The sequence below is a fragment of the Carcharodon carcharias genome, chromosome 10 (genome assembly GCF_017639515.1).
Source record: "Carcharodon carcharias isolate sCarCar2 chromosome 10, sCarCar2.pri, whole genome shotgun sequence".
Lineage (NCBI taxonomy): Eukaryota > Metazoa > Chordata > Chondrichthyes > Lamniformes > Lamnidae > Carcharodon > Carcharodon carcharias.
The window spans coordinates 41,345,094-41,366,570 of NC_054476.1; the positions used below are offsets into that span (position 1 = coordinate 41,345,094).

Consider the following 21,477-nt stretch of genomic DNA (forward strand, 5'->3'; position numbering starts at 1 on the left):
AAGTGGAAAATTGTAACACTACCAATTTGAAGGGCACAGTATTGACCAAAAAAACTGTTTGTGGCTAATATCTCTGTTCAAGATTCAAAGTTTTAATGTATGTTAATGGTGATTGAAAGTGACTGGCCATTTTTTTTGGTGAGCTAGGGGAGGTGAAATCTGTTGCGTGTAGCAGGAGTTTATGTTAAGCTACTGACTTCTCTCATGACACTTCTGTAAATATGCATACTGCACATTTTCTACACTAGATGTAATATTTAGTGCTTGCATAAAAGCAAACATTGCAATTTAATAGAGGAACTTTTGGCTGTGTGGAATTCTTCTCCTATTACTAAGCAACCTTAATTGTCAGCAGTTCTGTGATACTTGTCAGATACCTTTGCAGAGCCTGCTTCATTTGACAAGTTTGCTTTGTCTTTTTGTTAACTATAAACCTTTTGTGAGCATGAAAGTTGAAGTGTTATGGAGTAAATATTTGCCATTTATTTTATAGTTTAACAATAGAATGCACATTGCAGCATAATTGCTTTATCTGTCGTTCAGTTTCTTTCATAAGGGCGAACCCTGAGTTGAATTACAGCACAGCTACTGAGGTGTATACCTCAAACAGAAAACCACACCAACTGCGTATATGCTTATTGTTGGAGACCCTCAGTTCAGTGGCTTTTTGAAAATAAATATTTAAATCTGGGATATGATTACACCAGTGCACTACCTTTCCTCAGTAGTTTACGCAAGTTGCCATTTTTCACTACTAGTCAAGAGCGTTGTGAGGCTGTTGGCCTATCTGGGTCATTGTAAGGCAGTGGTGGCAGGTAACACACAATGGCCAATCCTAATCCTATGCCTTTCTGATATCCCCAGTTGCACTTTCTATCAACAGTCACTAAATAACGCTGAGGACTGGAAAGCTGGCTGATTCTTTTTCCTTTCCCCAACCCAAAGGTCCTGAAGCCAATTGAAGCATTTTTGCTGTCAACTCAACTGCATTAACTCACTGGCTTAGATTGAACCCATGGCCTCCTGGAGCAAATAATTCTGTACATGAGCCATGTGCCCCGAACCATTGCAAGCATTTTGATTCTGTCACCATCATTCATTGTATCTGCTTCCTCTGGGTATTGATAGTTAACACAGAATAAAAATGAGGCCTGAGCTACTGATTTATTTTCTTAATTTTTTCTATTCCCTTTTATTGAAAGAACCTAGGAATACAATATTTAGTGTTGGCTTGTAATTCACTAAATGATAGAACTTGCTGTCTTGTCTGCATTTGCTTAAACCCCCATTCTGCTTTTTAGTACAGGCAGCTATCTATATCACTACAGCAGTTGCATCAATTTTATCAATCATCCAATGAATCAATTATATAGATAGCTCTTTGAAGTCATGTAGAATTGGTAGGCTCTGAAGTTGCAATTGAAGTACCATTGGTTGACTTTGGGTATAATAATCTCATACAGTCTTATTTTTCTCTATTCGGATAATGTGGCGAATTACTATTGTGAAAACTAACATTAATTGTTAGGAGTTCTATTATTTGCAGCTGCCTTTGGATCGGGTTCATTTGCTGTCTGAAGATGGAAATTGAAGTGTCATTTAGAATAAATGTTTGTAGCTTTATAATATAGTGAAAGCTATTATAATGGATTTGAAGCGATGGGATAAACATGTTTGAAGAGTTGTGCTTTAATATAACCTTCGCACTTTTTCTTGCAAAGTTTCTTTTCTCCTTCCCTGGAAGGCTGACTTGCTGGAACGGATGGATTTAGCCATCAATCAGCATGTTTTGGAATTTTCACCATAAATCTGACCATCTTTCAGACCCTGCTTAAAATGTTGTCCTCTTTAACCAATCTTTTGGTCACCCCTTCACCTGGGAGAAACGATGGCATAGTGGTTATGTCACTGGACTAGTAATCCAGAGGCCAAGGGTAATACTCTATTAACAAGGTTGGACAGGTTAGACTTCTATCTACTGGAGTTTAGAAGAGTGAGAGGTGACTTGATTGAAACTTTCAAAATCCTCAGGGGTCTTGTCAGGGTGGATGTGGAGAGGATATTTCCTCTTGTGGGAGAACCTAGAACTAGAGGTCACTGTTCAAAAATAAGGGGTCGCTCATTTAAGACAGATGAAGATAAATTATTTTTGAGTGTCTTTGGAACTCTCTTCCTCAAAAGGCATTGGAAGCAGAGTCCTTGAATATTTTTTTAAGACAGAGCTAGAATCTGGGTTTGAGGTTACAATCAGATCAGCTATGATCTTATTGAATGGCAGAGCAGGCTTGAGGGGCCAAGTGGCTTACTCCTGCTCCTAATTCATATGTTCCTAATGACAAGGGTAGAATTTAAATTCAAATATCAATTTTTAAAAATCGAGAATGAAAGCTGGTCAGTAATAGTGACAATGAAACCATCAACAATATTTGCAAAAATCAGTGTAGTTCACTAATATCCTTAAGGGAAGGAAATCTTTTGTCCTTACCTGGTCTGGCCTGCATGTAACCCCAGACCTACAGCAATGTGGTTGACTCTCAACTGTCCTCAAAAGGGTGATTAGGGATTGGCAACAGATGTTAGCAACCACACCCCATGAAACAATAAATAATAAAAACAAAATCTCCTTGGGACACAGTGTCCATTTTTTTGATCATGCCTCTGTGAAGCACTTTGAGATGTTTTTCTACATTAAAAAGTCTTTATTAATGGAAGTTATTGTTAATGCTACTCAACTGTCTTTGCATGTGAGTGAGTGGCAGAGATTCAACCCATCCAGATTCCAGCTGAATGCACCTCTCATTTGGACTCTTGAGGATCTTGGATGACATCAAATTGGAGCTTTCTTTGAAAGTGCAGACACCATATATACTTCAGTTATGGTTGATCTTATGTAAAGATTGACTACAACTTTTTGGCCAAAAAATCCAAATTCTTTGTACATACGGGCAATCGCTGCTTAAATCAAACTCGCCCTGTGCAAACCAACTACAATCATATAATAGCACACCATTGAAGGCAGCTATTCAGCTCCTCGTCTCTGCGCACGTCAACATCCATTGTTAGGGTTATCGCGTCACTGGTGCTGTGTTCATGCCAATCCTGCCCTCTAATATGGCGATGGTGTAAGTGGTTATTGTCACTGGACTAGTAATCCAGAGACCCAGGCTAACGCTCTGGAGACCCAAGTTTGAATTCCGCCATGGCAGAAGGTGGAATTAGAATTGAATAAAAACCTGGAATTAGAAGTCTATTGATGACCATAAAACCATTGTCAAGTGTTGTTAAAACCCATCTGGTTCACTAATGTCCTTTAGGTAAGGAAAGCTGCCATCCTTACCTGGTCTGGCCTACACGTGACTCCAAACCCACAGCAATGTGGTTGACTCTTCAAATGCCCCCCTGAAATGGCTTAGCAAGCCACTCAGTTGTATCAAACTGCCTCAAAGTCTCAAAAAAGGAATGAAACCAGACAGACCACAGGCACCGACCTAGGCACTAGAAACGACAACAGCAATGTCAGCCCTGTCAACCCTGCAAAGCCCTCCTTACTAATATCTGGACGCTAGTGACAAAATTGGGAGAATTGTCTCACAAGGTAGTCAAGCAACAGCATGACACAGTCATCCTCACAGAATCATACCTTACAGATAACGTCCCAGACATCATTCTATGTCCTATCCCACCAGCAGGACGGACCCAGCGTAGGTGGTGACACAGTGGTATACATTTGGGAGGGAGTTGCCCTGGGAGGTCTCAACATCGATTCCGGACCCCATGAAGCCTCAGGCCAAACTTTGGCAAGGAAACCCCCTGCTGATTACCACATACCACCCTGCCTCAGCTGATGAATCAGTGCTCCTCCATGTTGAACATCACTTGGAGAAAGCACTGAGGGTGGCAAGGGTGCAGAATGTACTCTGGGTGGAGAACTTCAATGCCCATCACCGAGAGTGGCTTGGTAGCACCACTACTGACTCAGCTGGCCAAGTTCTAAAAGACATGGCTGCTAGACTGGAACTCTGGCAGGTGGTGAGGGAACCAACAAGAGGGGAAAACATACTTGATCCCATCCTCACCAACCTGCCTGCCACAGATGCATCTGTCCATGATCACCACACAGTTGTTGTGGAGACAAAGTCCCGCCTTCACATTGAGGATACCGATGTATCATAAAGGGAAGACCTTTTATAACAGAGATGAGGAGAAACTTCTTTAGCCAGAGAGTGGTGAATCTATGGAATTCATTGCCACAGAAGGCTGTGGAGGCCAGGTCATTGAGTGTATTTAAGACGGAGATAGATAGGTTCTTGATTGGTAAGGGGATCAAAGGTTACGGGGAGAAGGCAGGAGAATGGGGTTGAGAAACTTATCAGCCATGATTGAATGGCAGAGCAGACTTGATGGGCTGAATGGCCTAATTTCTGCTCCTATGTCTTATGGTCTTATGGATACTCTCCATCGTGTTGTCTGGCACTACTGCCATGCTAAATGAGATTGATTTTGAACACATCTAGCACCCCGAATGGGCATCCATGAGCTGCTGTGAGCCATCAACAGCAGAAGTGAACTCGAACACAATCTGTAACCTCATGGCCTGGCATATCCCCTGCTCTACCATTACCATGAAGGCAAGGGATCAACCCTGATTCAATGAAGAGTGCAGGAAGGCATGCCAGGAGCAGTGCCAGGCATACCTAAAAATGAGGTGTCAACCTGATGAAGCTATAGTACAGGATTACTTGTGTGCCAAACAGCATAAGCAGCAAGTAATAGAGCTAAGCAACCAACGGATCAGATCTAAGCTCTGCAGTCCTGCCACATCCAGCCTTGAATGGCAGGGGACGATTGAACAACTCGCTGGAGGTGGAGGCTCCACGAATATCCCCATCCTCAATGATGGAGGAGCCCAGCACATCAGTGCAAAAGATAAGGCTGAAGCTTTTGCAAAAATCTTCAGCCAGAAGTGCCGAGTGGATGATCCATCTCAGCTTCCTCCAGAGGTCCCTAGCGACACAGATGCCAGTCTTCAGCCAATTAGATTCACTCCACGTGATATCAAGAAACGGCTGAAGGTACTGGATACTGCAAAGGCTATGGGCCCTGACAATATTCTGGCAATGGTACTGAAGATTCATGCTCCAGAACCTGCCGTGCCCCTAGCCAAGCTGTCCCAGTACAGCTACACAATGGTATCTACTTGACTATGTGGAAAGTTGCTCAGGTATGTCCTGTACACAAAATGCAGGACAAACACAACCCAGCTAATTACCACCCTATCAGTCCACTCTCAATCATTAGTGAAGTAATGGAAGGGATCATCAAGCGGCACTTGCTTAGCAATAATCTGCCCTGCTTGGGTTCTGCCAGGGCCACTCAGCTCCTGACCTCATTACAGCCTTGGTTCAAACATGGACAAAAGAGCTGAGCTCCCGAGGTGAGAGTGACTGCCATTGACATCAAGGCTGTATTTGACTGAACGTGGCATCAAGGAGCCGTAGCAAAATTGGAGTCAATGAGGATCGAGGGAAACCCTCCACTGGTTGGAGTCATTCTAAGCACAAAGGAAGATGGTTTTGGTTGTTGGAGGTCAGTCATCTCAGCTCCAGGACATCGCTGCTGGAGTTCCTCAGGGTAGTGTCCTAGGCCCAAACATCTTCAGCTGCTTCATCAATGACCTTCCCTCCATCATAATCAGAAGTGGGGATGTTCGCTGATGAATGTTCACCATTCGCAACTCCTCAGATACTGAAGCAGTCCATGTCCAAATGCAGCAAGGCCTGGACAATATCCAGGCTTGGGCTGACAAGTGGCAAGTAACATTCGTGCCACAAGTGCCAGGCAATAAACATCTCCAAAAAGAGAGAATTAAACCATCGCCCCTTGATGTTCAATGACAATTAACATCACTGAATCCCCCACTATCAACATCCTGGGAGTTACCATTGACCAGAAACTGAACTGGATTATCTATATAAATACAGGTTAGAGGCTAGGAATCCTGTGATGAGTAACCCACTTCCTGACTCCCCAAAGCCTTGTCTACCATCTACAAGGCACAAGTCAGGAGTGTGATGGAATACTCACCACTTGCCTGGTTGAGTGCAGCTCCCAAAACATCAAGAAGCTTGATACCATCTGGTCAAAGCAGCCCATCTACAAACATCCACTCCCTCCACCACTGACGTACAGTAGCAGCAATGTGTACCATCTACAATATGCACTGCAAGAATTCACCAAGGCTCCTTAGACAACACCTTCCAAACCCATAAGGACAAGGGCAGCAGATAGATGGGAACACCAACACCTGGAAGTTCTCTTCCAAGTCACTCACCCCTCTGACTTGGAAATATATCATACAACTCCCTTCCTTCCTAACAGCACTGTTAGTGTACCTACACCACATAGACTGCAACTTTTCAGGAAAACAGCTCATCACCACTGTCTCGAGGGCAATAAGGGATGGGCAATAAATGCTGGACCAAACAACGAAGCCCACATCCTGTGAATGAATTAAAAATACATGGTATCAAGAAGAAATGGCAGATGTCCAGCCCAGTTCAAACTTGGTCATTGAGATTGCAAAGCAGACAAATAATTGTGCAGCAGCTAGAAAATTCAGGATATCAGAGAGGAATGTTGGAAATTAAAAGAAGCACTCTGCACAGTTTAGGCAGATATCTAAGAATAAATGTGCAAGCAGAGAAAAGCCGAGCATGTGGCTGCATTTGCAAAATGTAGTTGCAAAATACATCAGTGATAATCACCAGAATTTACTCCCAGGGCAGAATCTTGTCGAGGTGATGAGGGTCTTGCCAGCTGACACTGCCTCTTTTCTGGAAGGCCCTCTGAGCCACATGCCAATCGGGCAGTGGTGAGGCCTTCTTCTGGAATCGGGACCCTGAGGCCAATCAAAGGCCGGCAACTCTTTGCTCTTGTCTGTGCCACAGAGGAGGCCATGGCTGCTGACAAAAGAACACCCACAGGAATCCCAGGATCGGAGACCGACCCAGGACAAAGGTAAGTGATGTGAGGGGATGGGCTGGGAGCAGGGTGGGGCTCAGAAGCGAGGGCGGTGGAGTATCTCTCAGCAGGTTCCCTCACCCTTCCCCTTCCTGATGTCCAGTCCCTTGATCAGGCACTGTGATCAAGGCCCCCCCCCCCGCCCCCACCGATGGAGGGTAGAAGCGACATGGCAACAGGCCCTTGGCAGCTAGGTTAATCCCAGCAGCAGCAGGATGAGGTGCTTAAGCGGATTCAATTGCCACTTAAGGGCCTCAGTTGGCAGCGGGGTAGGAAGGTTAACTGTTGACCTTCCCACCTGGAACTTAATTCGGGAAGGTAGGGGGGTTTCTGGTATGCCACCGCCCTGCCTAATTACATGCTCTTCCTGCCTCCAAGCTCACCGGTAGTGAGGGTACAAGATTCTGCCCTCAATTTCTCACGGATCTATCCAAATCACCACACTGAAATGAACAAGAAAATTAGGCATTGCAGATTTCAAAGCCAGCCCTGAATGGTGTACCAGGTTTCTGAAGAGAAACAATTTTGTCGTGCGACAGAAGACCAAGATTCCACAGCGCCTCCCAGTAGAACTTGGCAGGCTATTGCATTTTGGCGCTTTATAATCAAACATTGACAAAAGAATGGATACAGATTGGCTTGTATTGGGAACATGGATGAGACTTCCATGCATTTGGACATGCCAGCCAACCAGCAAAGTTGGAGCGAAACCAATACTGACCATGAAAAAAAACGGCATGAAATAGTTTGAATTTGTTTATATGTCGTCTTGTTTTTGATGAATTTGAATTTAATGTACACAAATTGATATCTGTCTCCATGGAGGTAATTTTTTTAATAAATGAAAATTCAGTAATAGAAAAACTCTCTTTATGCTCCTTTTGCATTACTTTTGAGGGTGGAGTTGGCCGGAACAGTCTCTGACCTGACGGCTCTGTGATAGAGATCATGGGAGAGGGTGGATTTCAACCTCTCAAATATTACTTGTGTAAAAGTGGGCCCCCCCCTTACTATTCAGTTAAAAATTTAGTCTTAGGAGCTTGACTTTTCCATGAATATATACGGTAACTATTTTGCAGTGCCAATTTTGCCATTTTTGTTCTCAATAAAATGAATAAAAATAGTTTTCAAAGAATGTGTTATAGAGAATATTGGTCAAGAACAGGGTGTTATAATATATCAACAGTATTAAATAATGACAACTGCTTCCTATGTTCAAAGATTTTATGGCCTAATAATCCTTTGTGTAAACTAGATTTCTCATTGACTGCTTGAGATTGGTGAACCTTTCTCACTGATTCTCTCTTAACCCTATCAAAACCTTAATGATTTAAAAGAAAAATTCTCTTCCATCCTCTCTGAACCTTTAGTGCTTCAGTGGAAATATTCCTAGTATATCAAGTTGCTCGTCAAAACTATTGCTTAATAACTAATTTTGTCAGGTGGTTTGATTATGAGTATCATAAATGAGTCTGGTCACATTCTCACTTTATATCTGCATCTGTGACAAGCCTGGGTCACTGGACAGTGATCAGATAAGAGAACTTGGAACAGGGCAAGGAAAATCAGTCCAAGGTTAATAAGGTCAGACATAGTTTTGATCTTTACAGAGCATTAATTGAACCTGCTAGCTACTGGACTTGTATTACATTTTCTTATTCATTTTCCCTGCTTTATCTCGCCCTGAAAATCTTGACTTCAGTTAGGATGTGCCTGCACAGGCTCCAAGCAGCCTACAGCACCTCCCACTTATTAATGTTGATGGTCTAGTGGTTGAAGGGCAACATAGCCAAAGCAGAAACATATATGTGCATATACATTCAGCAGGGATTGCCAGAGCAGCAATTTTTCCTGAATTTCTGTCAACAAGGCCAGTGTTGGCACCCACACTACTGTACTGACTAGGAAAAACTGAGGTCAAACCTGACATTTTTCATTTAATAAACTTGGTGAACTACTGGGGGAGCTGCAGACCATTTTTTTAACACTAATGTTAACATGCCCTTAATAGCATTGTGATCCATTTCTACAGTGGAAAGTGTATTTCTGCTCACAAGCAAATATCAAGTATTGGCACTGATTAATTCTTGTCTGAAATTATCCACCTGTAATCATTTAAAATAAAAGTAAAATGCTGTGGATGCCAGATACCTGAAATAAAAATAGGAAATGCTGGAAGTAGTGTGAAGCTCTATGGCCTTGAGTATTTCTAGCATTTTTGTTTTATTTGTACAATACATTCATTTAATAATGATTTTCCTCAAGTCCATGTTATTTATCGTGTATGTACACTTTGCATGCAATATTTTGTAAATGCAGGCACTAAAATGTTAGTGGTTATCAACTTAAAAATGGGAATGTAATGCAGAGCTATCAACACTGTAACATGGCTTTTGAGTTGCTTTGTTGGCTGCTTTTTAGAAGGGTGTAACTAGAGCCTCGATGGACAGTTAGTAATCAGACAGAGTGTGAACTACTTATTCTTTCTGTTCCTGTAAAACACAGAGCTGGACCAATACTGTCCTGCCACACAGTAAGAATAATCCAGGCTAAAGCCATTTGATATTGGTGCTCGTATCCTTTGCTGTAATGCAGATCCTTGATGTTGGCCAGTGTAGCTACAGCTTAACTTCTGATGCAGAATGAGGATAAGTCGTTGTGACCCAAGATGCTGAAATTCAGAGTAGACAGCAGGAAACAGTTTGAGCGAAGAACAATCTTGGCAGAAAGGTACTATCTAACTTGCAAGTTGGCGTTGGAGCACTTATTGATTCAAGCTTTAAAACATATTCTGCTGGTTTTTCTGCAGCTGATTCTAAAACACGTTATGCAGCAGTTCTAGCTGGGCAGTGATTTAACTCTTGCTGAATGCAACAAAAAAGTCAAGACCATCACTGAATCTCCTACCAGTATCCCATAAGGCAAAATCTTTGCTATAGAATTACTCTTGTTAAATTTGTTTGGGGGTTAGGAGGAAATAATAGTATTGATTGATAAGTTTTATAATACTGTATCATAGTAATATTGAATAACAAACTCTTGAATGACTACTTTAAGACTACGTTTTCAAAGCAACAGTAGGTGAGAAATCCAAGTGGTGTCCACAACCGCTGGAAAAAGTTGACTTTATAGGGATATGTATGGAGAAGATTGTTTCTCTGCTTCCTTGCATCCCGCCCCCACTTGCCATTTTTATTAGTTTAGCAGTTTTCTTCCTTTCCGATCCTTAAGGTATTGATGCAATCTTGTCGTCAAGCTATTAATGTGTATAATAATATAGAATTTTTTTTTAAATAGAGGTTTAGTCTGTGGGTGTGTCTTAACTGGATTAAAGCCAGCTAGTCTGGGTGCTTTGGGTACTAGTTTTGATGGTGTGCATTTGTGTTTTTTTTAATAGAACATTCAAGAAGTGGGGTGAAAACTGACGCCTTTCTAGCAGCTACCAAACCATATGTTTATGTTATTAATAAAGTTGGTACTATGAAAGGGGCTTTATTGTTAGAGAGGTTTAGTTCAGAGGTTATTGATACAATGAAAGTTAACATTCAGTGGGGCTGGTGGGTATAACTTTAGTAGTTTTTTGGGTGTGCTGGGCAGAGGCAATGTGAGATTAAAAGGTAGCTGCAAGCCTCCAACTGGCTCCACAGTAACCAAAATGAAAGAATCTCATTTTGAATTCGTAAGGTGAAAATGCTTTGTCTGGTGTTTGGTTAAGTCTATGGGTTGCTGTTGCCTTCATGGAGATTAGTTTGGGAATTTGTTAAAAGTTATGATAGTAATTTGTAATCATGTGTATATCTATTTTACCTGTGTAACTTAATAACATTTTCCTTTAGTTGAATGTAAAACCTCGAACTGGTGGTCTGATTCCTGAATTTGGATGAAACATGACACTTTTTTAAAAACACTGTCATAACCTATAATTTTAAGTTTCCCTCTGGGATTTTTAAATAACTGCACTTCACCAACTGCATCGGTCATAACAGATCTGTAAGGTAGTTGCATGACATTGACAACACCCAAATACCTGACCCAAGTGACCATTCTTCAGTGAGTGTTGACAGGATGTTCACTTGTGGGGGTAATTGCAGTGAGTCCTGATCTTGTGCTCACCTGGCACCAACGCATTTGCAATTTGTAGAACAGTTGTTAGTAATTGGGAACAGTGACCCTGGCTGATGTTTTTGCCCCATCCTAACCTAAAAGCAGTAAGTCTACCTGTTAAACTGGGAAAATCAGCTAGAAATACTTCATCTAGTGGATGATAGAAAGGAAATTTCAATTCTCAAAGTGAAAATGAATTTTATGGCAAAAGTGTTGCATGATACTTCTAGATATATTTGCTGGAAAGGATAATAGTAAGTTGCTATTTATTTCTTATAGTGCACCCAATAATCTGGAGAATTTTCAAGTCAGTTTTACAAGGCTCGTGATAGTAGAACATGAGGATAACATACCCACAACTGAGAGCATATTTTATTAGCTGCTGTAGGAGCCCAGGGAAAAAATCTGTGGGATCCCCGACATGAGGAAGGACTCATTAGGTGGTAGTAGTAAAATTTCATTGAATTGGAAATCAGCAAATGCAGTGCTTGTATTTAAAAAGGAAAGCAAATCTAACCAGCAAGCTACATCTTACAAAGTAAGAAGGGAGAGAGTTGCATGAGAAGTGTCATGTTCAAATAGGGTGGGAGGTGGGAAGACCACTTCTTGTACTTTTATTTTGTTTCTGTGTATTGAAACCCAAAGTAAGCTCATCAAGTTTGTAGACGATGAAAGTAGTGACATTGTTGACGGTCAGTGGTTTACAGAAAGATTTCAATGTTGGAGGACAAGTAATAAATCAGTTTTAATATGGAGAAAGATACAAGTATACAATGAATGAAATAGCACTGTGAATGTTAGAAATGATCTGGAGTAATTGTCAACTTTTCATTTTCAATATTCATAAAATGTTGAATAAGTTAGCAGAATGTTGAGCTATACAGCCTGAACACTGACATACAATGACATGCACATTATGGAGTACAGTGCTCAGTTCCAGTCATTTCACAATATGTATAGGCGTTATGAAGGGTACAGGGGAAAAAGAAGCACCAAAGCTTGTTCTACTACTTAAGGATTTGAGCTATGAAGAAAGATTAAAGACAGTGAAGTTCTGAAAAATGTACAACAAGTTAATCTTGTCAAAATATATGAAAAGTATAGGTAAAACAAATTGAGAACATTAATTCAAAATAAGCCAAGAAACTGGAATCAGAGGGCTTACCTTTCAAGGAAAGCACGTATTAGGAGGATGTCCATTACTCAAATTAAAATGTTTGAAATAATGTACTAGATAGGGGAGCAAAGACAAAAACTATAGAAAAAGTTACGGTGCAGAAAGAGGCTATTTGTCTCTGGCTGGCCAAAAGGAGAAAAAAGAAACTAGCCGCTCGTTTTAATCTCACTTTCCAGCACCTAGCCTGTTGTCTTGCAGGCTACAGCACTTCAGTTGCAGATCCAGGTACCTTTTTATCCAGGCTGCAGGTCCAGGTACCTTTTAAATCTATGTCCCTGGTAATTGATCCCTCAACTATGGGAAACAGGTCTTTCCTGTCTACCTTATCTAGGCCCCTCATAATTTTGTACACCTGAATTAGGTCACCCCTTAGCCGCCTCTGTTCTAAGGAAAATAACCCTAGCCTATCCAATCTTTTCTCATAGCTACAATTTTCAAGCCCTGCCAACATTCTTATAAATCTCCTCTACTCTCTCGAGGGCAATTATGCCCTTCCTGTAATGTCACCAGAACTGTACACAAAATTCTTCTAGCTGTGGGCTAACCAATGTTTTATGCAGCTCCATCGTCACATCGCTACTTTTGTATTCAACACCTATTCCAATAAGAGAAAGCATTCCATTTGCTTTCTTTACCACCTTATCCACCTGTCCTGCCACCTTCAGAGACCTATGGATATGCACTCCAAGGTCTCTTACTTCCTCAACCCCCCTCAATACCTTCCCATTTGTTGAGTAGTCCCTTGCTTTGTTTGCCTTCCCCAAATGCATTACCTCTCACTTTTCAGGATTGAATTCCATTTGCCCCTTTTCCGCTCACTCAGCCAAACCATTGATATCATTCTGGAAGCAACTATCAACTACACAGCCAATTTTTGTGTCATCTGCAAATTTCTCGATCATGCCCTCTCCATTTAAGTCCAAATCATTAATGTATACATCAAACAGCAAAGGCCCTGACACTCAGCCCTGTGGAATGCCACTGGAAACCACTTTCCGTTGGCAAAAACATGTATTGACCATTACTCTGTTTCCTGTCGCTGAGCCAATTTTGGACCCAACTCTCCATCTTCCTCTGTATCCCATGGGACCTCACATTGCTGACCACTCTGCCATGTGGGACCTTGTCAAATGCCATGTAGACTAGTCCACTGCATTACCCTCATCAATCCTCCTTGTTACTTCTTCAAAAAATTCTATTAAATTAGTAAGACGTCTTTCCCAAACGAAGCCATGCTGACTATCCCTGATCAATTCATGCCGTTCTAAGTGACAGTTAATCCTGTCTCAGAATTGAAATATTAGGGACATTCAAAATGTAATTGGATGGAAAATGAGAGAATTAGGGTAATAGATGGATGGATGTTGAGCCAAATGAACGTGTTTCTCATTCTCAACATTTCTTTCATCCTTAAAGATCAATGGGATAAACAGTACAAATGGACTTAAGATGCAGAGGCATTGATAGAGGTGGAATATGGAGACAATGGGATCAATCGGGCTGAGATTAAAAAAGGACATACTTATTGGGCTTAATGCGTGATAACTTGGTTCAATTCGCTAAAGATGTGTCTAAAACGAAAATTGTTAGTGCAAGCTTCACCTCAGGACTTCAGTATATAATCCAGGCTGACCCTTACTTGCAGTACTAAGGGAGTACTGTATTGGAAGTGTGACCTTTCACATGAGATGTTGAACCAATGATTGTTGCTTCACTTGGATCCAGAAGATCCTTTTTTGCAATATGAAGATGTTCAGCGAGTTTTCCTGGTGTACCGACTGGTGTACTTCTCTTCTTGATCACCACCACCAAACATTGATCAACTGTTCACTCATCTTGTTTTGCTGTCTGTAGGACTTTGCTGTGCATAAGCTGTTTGCCACATTTGCCAACATGAAGACAGTGCTACTTCAAAAGTAATTCACTAACTGTGAACTGCTTTTGGACGTGCCAAAGACTGATGAGGCAGTCAGTAATTGAAGATTTGTTTGCAGTTTAATGATTTCCTATTCCTAAATACTTTTCTGTTTTTACTCACTGAAGCAGTGGCTGAACAACCGCCATGTTTCCATATTTTCTCTGCAACTGCTCCATTCCTGGTCCATCTGCATTAATTCCATCAGCAAGCAGCTCGCCCACATTTGTAGGAAGTGACAGTATGAAAATTAGTCATTGGTCCCTTGCTATCACAACAGCGATGTCTGTGATCTACTGCAGTGGGTAAACAGAAACTTTGCTGGTACCAAATTGACCACAGTCATTAACTAGGCTATAACCAATTCTGTGTTTGTTCTCTCGGAGGATATTTTGTCCTTGCACTAAAGTAGTTTGAGAGATGGAAAAATAACAACTTTGATCCCTTTGGAGCATTATTTAATATCTTTGAATAAGAAGAAAAACACCAGGGTCCTATAGTTTCAATTGAACTGTCATTTTTGCTATTTCTTCCATTGTTATTGTAGGGAAAGTGTTTGACCTTCAGTTAATAACTGCCCAGGCTTTTGGGTTTGAAATCTGCCTGAGGGTTTGCACGCACAGCTAATTACTCCATGGTGTCATATGCTGGAAAACTTTACATGTATTCCTCAAGCAAGATATTGTTTGAGATTATGGATCTTGATGGAAAAATTAGTGTATAAAGCACCAACAATTACATTAGTGTAGCTGATCTCATGAGAGCCTTCATCTCTAAATTATCCATTTATGGAAGCTTGGAAGCTGACACTGTTTCAACAAAAAGTGTTCTTTCTGTTGTCTTCTGATGGCTTGCCAGCAGTTAGTTCTGGTTTGTACAAGACAATCATTAGCAAGTCAGGTGTTGTGCAATAATCAGCGGTGTGGTCACATTGAAGAAAGCACTCCTGTTGACTTAAATCCCATTTATAAAGAAAGCAGACTAGTTCTCCAATGGGGAGGAAACTTTTCTTGGCAAGTGCAAAAGTGAATGGATAAGAGTAATGGCCTAGGGAGAGGAATGTTTCAAATGACCAGAAAGTTGCAGGTTTGATTCGCTTTTTGACGCGATGAACATGCACTTGATAATTCACTAAACTATTCCTTGTAATTATTTCCTTTGTGTGAGGGAAGCTACAATGAAAAATGTCAGTACTTTTTACACAGCAAAAATAGATTAGGTGGCCATGGACCTGATGGTGTTAATAATATTTTGTGCGATGTATTAGCTTAAAGTAGATGTACAAGTCACTAGAGTGGAGCTCAATGACCTTCCAATGTAGGGGTGAAAGTGCGATCAGACTGATACTTAAATGAAGACTGAGAAAAGCTATACATCATATAGAATATTAGAGAGACGAGCTTCTAAATTTCTCAGGATAGCATCCATCCATGTAGCTGCCTTTTGAGTATCCTACAGTTGGTGTCTCCATTGATCTGCCTGGCAAATCTTTACAGGTGTTTATCACTCTTTATTGAGGAAGTTCTTTTGTTTAAATTTATATTTCAGTTTTGAGTGCTTATGGCTTGTGGTCTTTATTTCTAAGTTATTTAATATCATATACTTCAAGATCCACATTAACCATTTTCTCTGTCCAGGATGAACCTTAATTACCCATTCCCCATAGCTTCTGTTCATCACACTTGGGATCGTTCTTGTTGTTTTACGTTTTTTCAATACCTGCATATGCTTGTGACCAAAAGTGAAATTGTTGCCCTGTTGGTCATGGTCTTTCCTCATGTTAGCCATTTTGTTTTGCCTCCCTGAATGAGATTTAATCTAAAACTAAATTGCATACGTGTTGTTCTGTGGGCCAGCAACCACCAACTAGGTTCTAATAAGACCATTAGAGCCAATAGAGAGGAAACTAGCATTCCATTAGCTTGCCTTGGATTTGAACTATAAGTGGTGACTTGTTAACGATGAAGCGCAAGCTTTTTATGGTTAGATAACCACAGTAGCAGGTTAGCAGGCTGATTGGTTTCATGTAAATACAATACGCTCGAAAAGGCATATCATAAATCCTCTTCAAAACAGTTCCTCTTCCAGTTTTGGCTCCTGATCTTCCCCAAAAGTTCTGATTCATTTATCGGTTTTTCATGTTTAGAGAGTATGCATTGGCACTCTGTTTCACCATGGGGAGCAGTGCGGCTGAGAACTTAGTCTGATCCACACCACAGTCAATTCAAAACCCAATTTCCAGCCAGAGGATGTATGACAATCATCAGGAAGCAATTTTTCTCCTTCCCTAGCTCGAGGATATCTGAGGGCACTTAACCAAGAATTTAACCCGAGATGATGTTGCTCTTCGTGAATACTCTAGGCACCGATTGAGCTACTGGAGTAGCGAACCTTAAGTCATCCAACAAATTTGTTTTCGTACTAACTCAATTTGTGAACTGAAAAACTGCATATACACATACAAGTAGGAGCAGGAGTAGGCCCCTCCAGCCTGCTCTGCCATTCAATATTACCTGATTTAAACCTCAATTTCCTGCCTACCCCTGATGGCCTGTCACCCCCTTGCTTATCAAGAATCTACCTAGCTCTGCCTTAAAGATATTCAAGGACTCTGCCTCAACCTCCTTTTGAGGAAGAGAATCCCAAAGTCTCACAACCCTCTGAGAAAAAAGTTTCCTCACATCTATCCCAAATGGCAACCCCTTATTTTGAAAGAGAGACCTTGAGTCCTAGGTTCTCCCACAAGAGGAAATATCCTTTCCATACTCACTCACTCTGACAAGTCACCTCAGGATCTTGTATGGTTCAATCAAGGTGCCTCTTACTCTTCTAAACTCCAGCAGATTCAAGCCTAGCCTGTCCAACCTTTCCTCATAAGATAACCCACCCATTCCAGGATATTAATCTAGCAAACCTTCTCTGAACTGCTTCCATCTTTCCTTTAAATAAAGGGACCAATACTATACACATTATTCCAGATGTGGCCTCACTAATGCCCTGTACAATTGAAGCATAACCTCCTAATCCTGCATTCAATTCTCTTCACAGTAAATGATAACATTCTATTAGCTTTGCTGATTACCTGCGTACTAGCCTTTTGTGACTCATGCACTGGGACACCCAGATCCCTCTGAATCTCAGCTCTGCAATCGCTCACCATTTAGATAATATGTCTCTTTTTATTCGTTCTGCAAAATTGGATAGCCTCACATTTGCTTACACTATACTCCATTTGCCAGATCTTTGCCCACTCACCTAACCTATCTATATCCTTTTGTAGCCTCCTTACATCCTTGTCGCAACTTACTTTCCTACCTATCTTTGTGTTATCAGCAAATTTAGCAACCGTACCATCAGTATCTCCATCCAAATCATTTATATAAATGTTAAGAGTTGAGGCCCCAGCACTGATCCCTGTGGCATACCACTCATCACATCCTGCCAACCAGAAAATGAACCATATATGCCTACTCTCTGTTTCCTGTTAGCTAGCCAATTTTCTATCCATATCCCTACACCGTGAGCTATTATTTTCTGCAATAACCTTTGAGGCACCTTATCAAATGCCTAGAAAATCTAAGGACAGTACATCCATCAGTTCCCCTTTATCCACACCACCTGTTACTCCTTCAAAGAACTACAATAAATTGATTAAACATGATTTCCCTTTCACAAAGCCATGTTGACTCTGCCTGATTATCTTGAATTTATCTAAGTGCCCTGTTATAACATCGTTAAACTTCTAATATCTTCCCTAGATTTTAAGCTAACTGGCCTATAGTTTTCTTCTTTCTGCCTCCCTCCCTTTTTGAATAAAGGAGTTACATTAGTGTGTCACATGAGTTGAGGCATGTTTTTATTTTTACAAATATTTATTTAATAAAAGCTTCCACTCGTGGATGAGGTTTCCTGAAAAACGCGAAGACTGCTTGGGCTTTTTGCCTGCCCACCAAATGTTGGACAGGCGCCATTTATAATGACAATAATTGCTTTCTTAATGTCCTAAATAGGCCGTTTACATTTCGGTGGACGCACAGTTGACTCCAGCGCACGCCTGCCGAATGAAATATCATGATGACATGCAATGACATTGGGATGCACGCCTGACATCATCGCGCATTATTTTATGCATTGGTGTGTCAGGTCCACCCCCACACACCAACAGAAAAATCCTGCCCAATGTATCAGTAAAATTAGAAAAAAAGAATGAGCTGACAATTTTGATACTTTAGCAATGATCAGAAATGGTGATGAAAAGGATTCTCCCTCATCCCTAATGGAAACATGTTAAAGACAGTCTGTGACTTAAGAGTATCCAACTGTGGAGGTTGGTTTAATGAGCATTTTGCACAAGGTAACAACTGTTTTAAATGGAATCATGAAATAGAATCATGGAATGCATCTTTAGTGCAGCGACTTTAAATCACTGGTCTCTTTGTGGTAATAAAAAGCAAATATTGCAGGTGCTGGAAATCTACAATAATTGCAAAAAGTGTGGAAATATTCAGCAGGGCAGGTACATCTTATAGAGAGAAAAACAGTTAATGTTTTCTGAACTGGAAACAGTTGGAGATTTTACAGGTTTTAAGCAACTACTGTGGCAGCAAGGGTGCAGAAGAACAAAAGGGAAAGTCTGCAATAAGGTGGAAGGCAGAGATTAAATGACAAAAGGATTGATGGTGCAAAACAAAGGAAATATTGATAGGTCAAATAAAGAAACAAAATGTGGGTCTAGAGGTATAAAATTGGAACAGCAAAATCATTATCAATCACTGCCACCCTAAAAACTGGATGCGGATGTTAAGATCTGAGTTCAACAATTTCAGGGAAAACTCAGCAGGTCTGGCAGCATCGGCGTAGAAGAAAAGAGTTGACGTTTCGAGTCCTCATGACCCATCAACAGAACAGGTCATGAGGACTCGAAACGTCAACTCTTTTCTTCTCTGCCGATGCTGCCAGACCTGCTGAGTTTTTCCAGATAATTCTGTTTTTGTTTTGGATTTCCAGCATCTGCAGTTTTTTGTTTTTAACAATTTCAGTGTTGGGTGCGCAAGGCTATGAAGTGTCGCATCGAAAGATGTCTCATGAGTTTTGTTGAAACAAGACAGGCGGCTGAGGTCAGAGTGAGAGAGTTCGGCACAGAATTAAAATATCAGGCCAAATTACTATTGTAGTTTGTTTTATGTATACTTTTTAATATTGTTAATTAAGAACTGTTAATTTAATTGGAAGAGATTTAGCGCAGCTGAAGGCTATCCTCCAATTTTCAACCGAGAATCAATTCTGCTTCCAATTTCCACCCCTCTTCACCTTCACATGGTCCATCTCCGACACTTCCTTGACCTTTCTGTCTCCGTTTCTGGTGATAGACTGTCCACCAATATTCATTACAAGCCCACTGACTGCCACCGCTACCTCAACTAGAGCTCTTTACATCCTGCTTCCTGTAAGGACCCCATCCCATTCTCTCAGTTCCTTCACCTCTGTTGCATCTGTTCCAATGATGCCACTTTTTCCAAAATGGCATTTCTGGCATGTCTTCCCCCCTCCTTAACTGAGGTTCTCTTCCCCCCCACCAAATTGTAGTTGACAGGGCCCTCAGCCATGTCCGACCTATCTCCTGCACCTCTGCCCTCACACACCTTCCTCTCCCTCCCAGAACCATGAAAGGGTCCCCCTTGCCCTCACTTTTTTCACCTCACCAGCCTCCGCATTCAAAGGGTCATCCTCTGCCATTTCCGCCAACTCCAGCATGATGCCACCACCAAACACATCTTCTCCTCCTCTCCTCTCTATTTCCTCCCCACCCCAATCAGCATTCCGTAGGGACCGGTCCTTCCAGGAGATCCTGGTCCACCCCTCCATCATCCCCAACACCTCACCCCCCACCTATGGCACCTTCCCATGCAATCGCAGAAGGTGCAACACCAAACATACCTTTACCCCCTTCCTCCTCACCGTCTAAGGGCCCAAACACTCCTTTCAGGTGAAACACCACTTCACTTGTACCACCTCCAATTTAGTCTACTGCATCCACTGCTCCCAATGTGGTCTCCTCTACGTCGGGTAGTTCAAATGCAGACTGGGTGACCGCTTTGCGGAACACCTCCAGTCTGCCTGCAAGCATGACCATCGTTTGCCATTTCAACACAATATCCTTCCCTCATGCCCACAAGTCCATCCTTGGCCTGTTGCAATGTTCCAGTGAAGCCCAACGCAAATTGGAGGGACAGTACCTCATTTTCAGATTTAGGCACTTACAGCCTTCTGGGCTTAACGTTGAGTTCAACAACTTCAGACCATGAATTGTCTCCTCCATCCTCACCCCCTTTTTAATCCCCTTCTGCATTTATTTTAATTTTTTTTATCCACTTGTTTTATTTTTATTTTTATTCATTTATCCTAGTTTTATCCCCTCTTTTTGTCCCATTTTCTATCCTTTTCCCCCCACCACTGCCCACTCCCCCAGCCCACCCCATCCCCTACAGAGTCAACTTGTTCCATGTTGTTCTTTCACAAATACTACCTTTGTTCTGCTAACATCACATTCTGCTTTCTTACCCTTACACCACTATTAGCACCTTTTTTTAGCACTAACCACCACCATTAATGATCCCTTTATCCTTTAGTTCATGACATCTTTGTCAATCCCTCCTTTGTCCCCACCTATCGCTGGCTTTCTATCCAGCTCCACCTGCCCCATCCTCTTAAACAATATAAATTTCATCACATTTCCACTTCCCTTCATCTCTGAAGAAGGGTCATACAGCCTCGAAACATTAACTTTGTTTTTCTCTCGCCACAGATGTTGTCAGACCTGCTGAGTTTTTACAGCATTTTCTGGTTTTGTATGATTTTCAGCATCTGTGGCATTTTGCTTTTAATCATTTAACTCCGTCTGTCATGAGAACCAATCTGTTACCCCCTCACACAGTTGGAGCAGATTAAAGAATGTTAAGTTGTGACTCAGTCACAGCAAAAGATTGTACAGAAGGCAGTTTACCCTCCCAAATCTCTCCACCAATATCTCCTCCTTTTAAAACACTGCTTAAAACTTCCCTTTGGACCAGATGCCAGGTCACCCAACCGAATGTCTCCTTTGGCTCAATGCCAGTTTTTGGCTGATTTTGTTTTTGTGAACCACCTTTGGATGCTTTATAAATGTGCTGAACAAATGAAAGTTGTTGTCTTGAAACACATTAGCCATCCTGCTGAGCAGGTTTGGAACATGAATTGGAGAAGGGGGGTCATTGGAGAAAAC

The 21,477-nt window shown here is 41.5% G+C and overlaps 1 protein-coding gene across 9 annotated transcripts in view; it reads left to right on the forward strand.

The window, feature by feature from the left end:
* Positions 1-21,477, forward strand: part of plekha7b (pleckstrin homology domain containing, family A member 7b) — a 518,153-nt gene that overhangs the window by 284,639 nt on the left and 212,037 nt on the right. Inside the window, exon 1 of one of the 9 annotated variants that reach the window (XM_041197496.1) lies at positions 9,631-9,750. The exons of the other annotated variants lie outside the window; for them this stretch is intronic. Coding sequence (XP_041053430.1) covers positions 9,689-9,750 — 62 coding nt within the window. The 5' untranslated portion in view covers positions 9,631-9,688. Of the gene's footprint in view, positions 1-9,630; positions 9,751-21,477 lie in introns of those variants that run through there. 9 annotated transcript variants of the gene reach the window in all.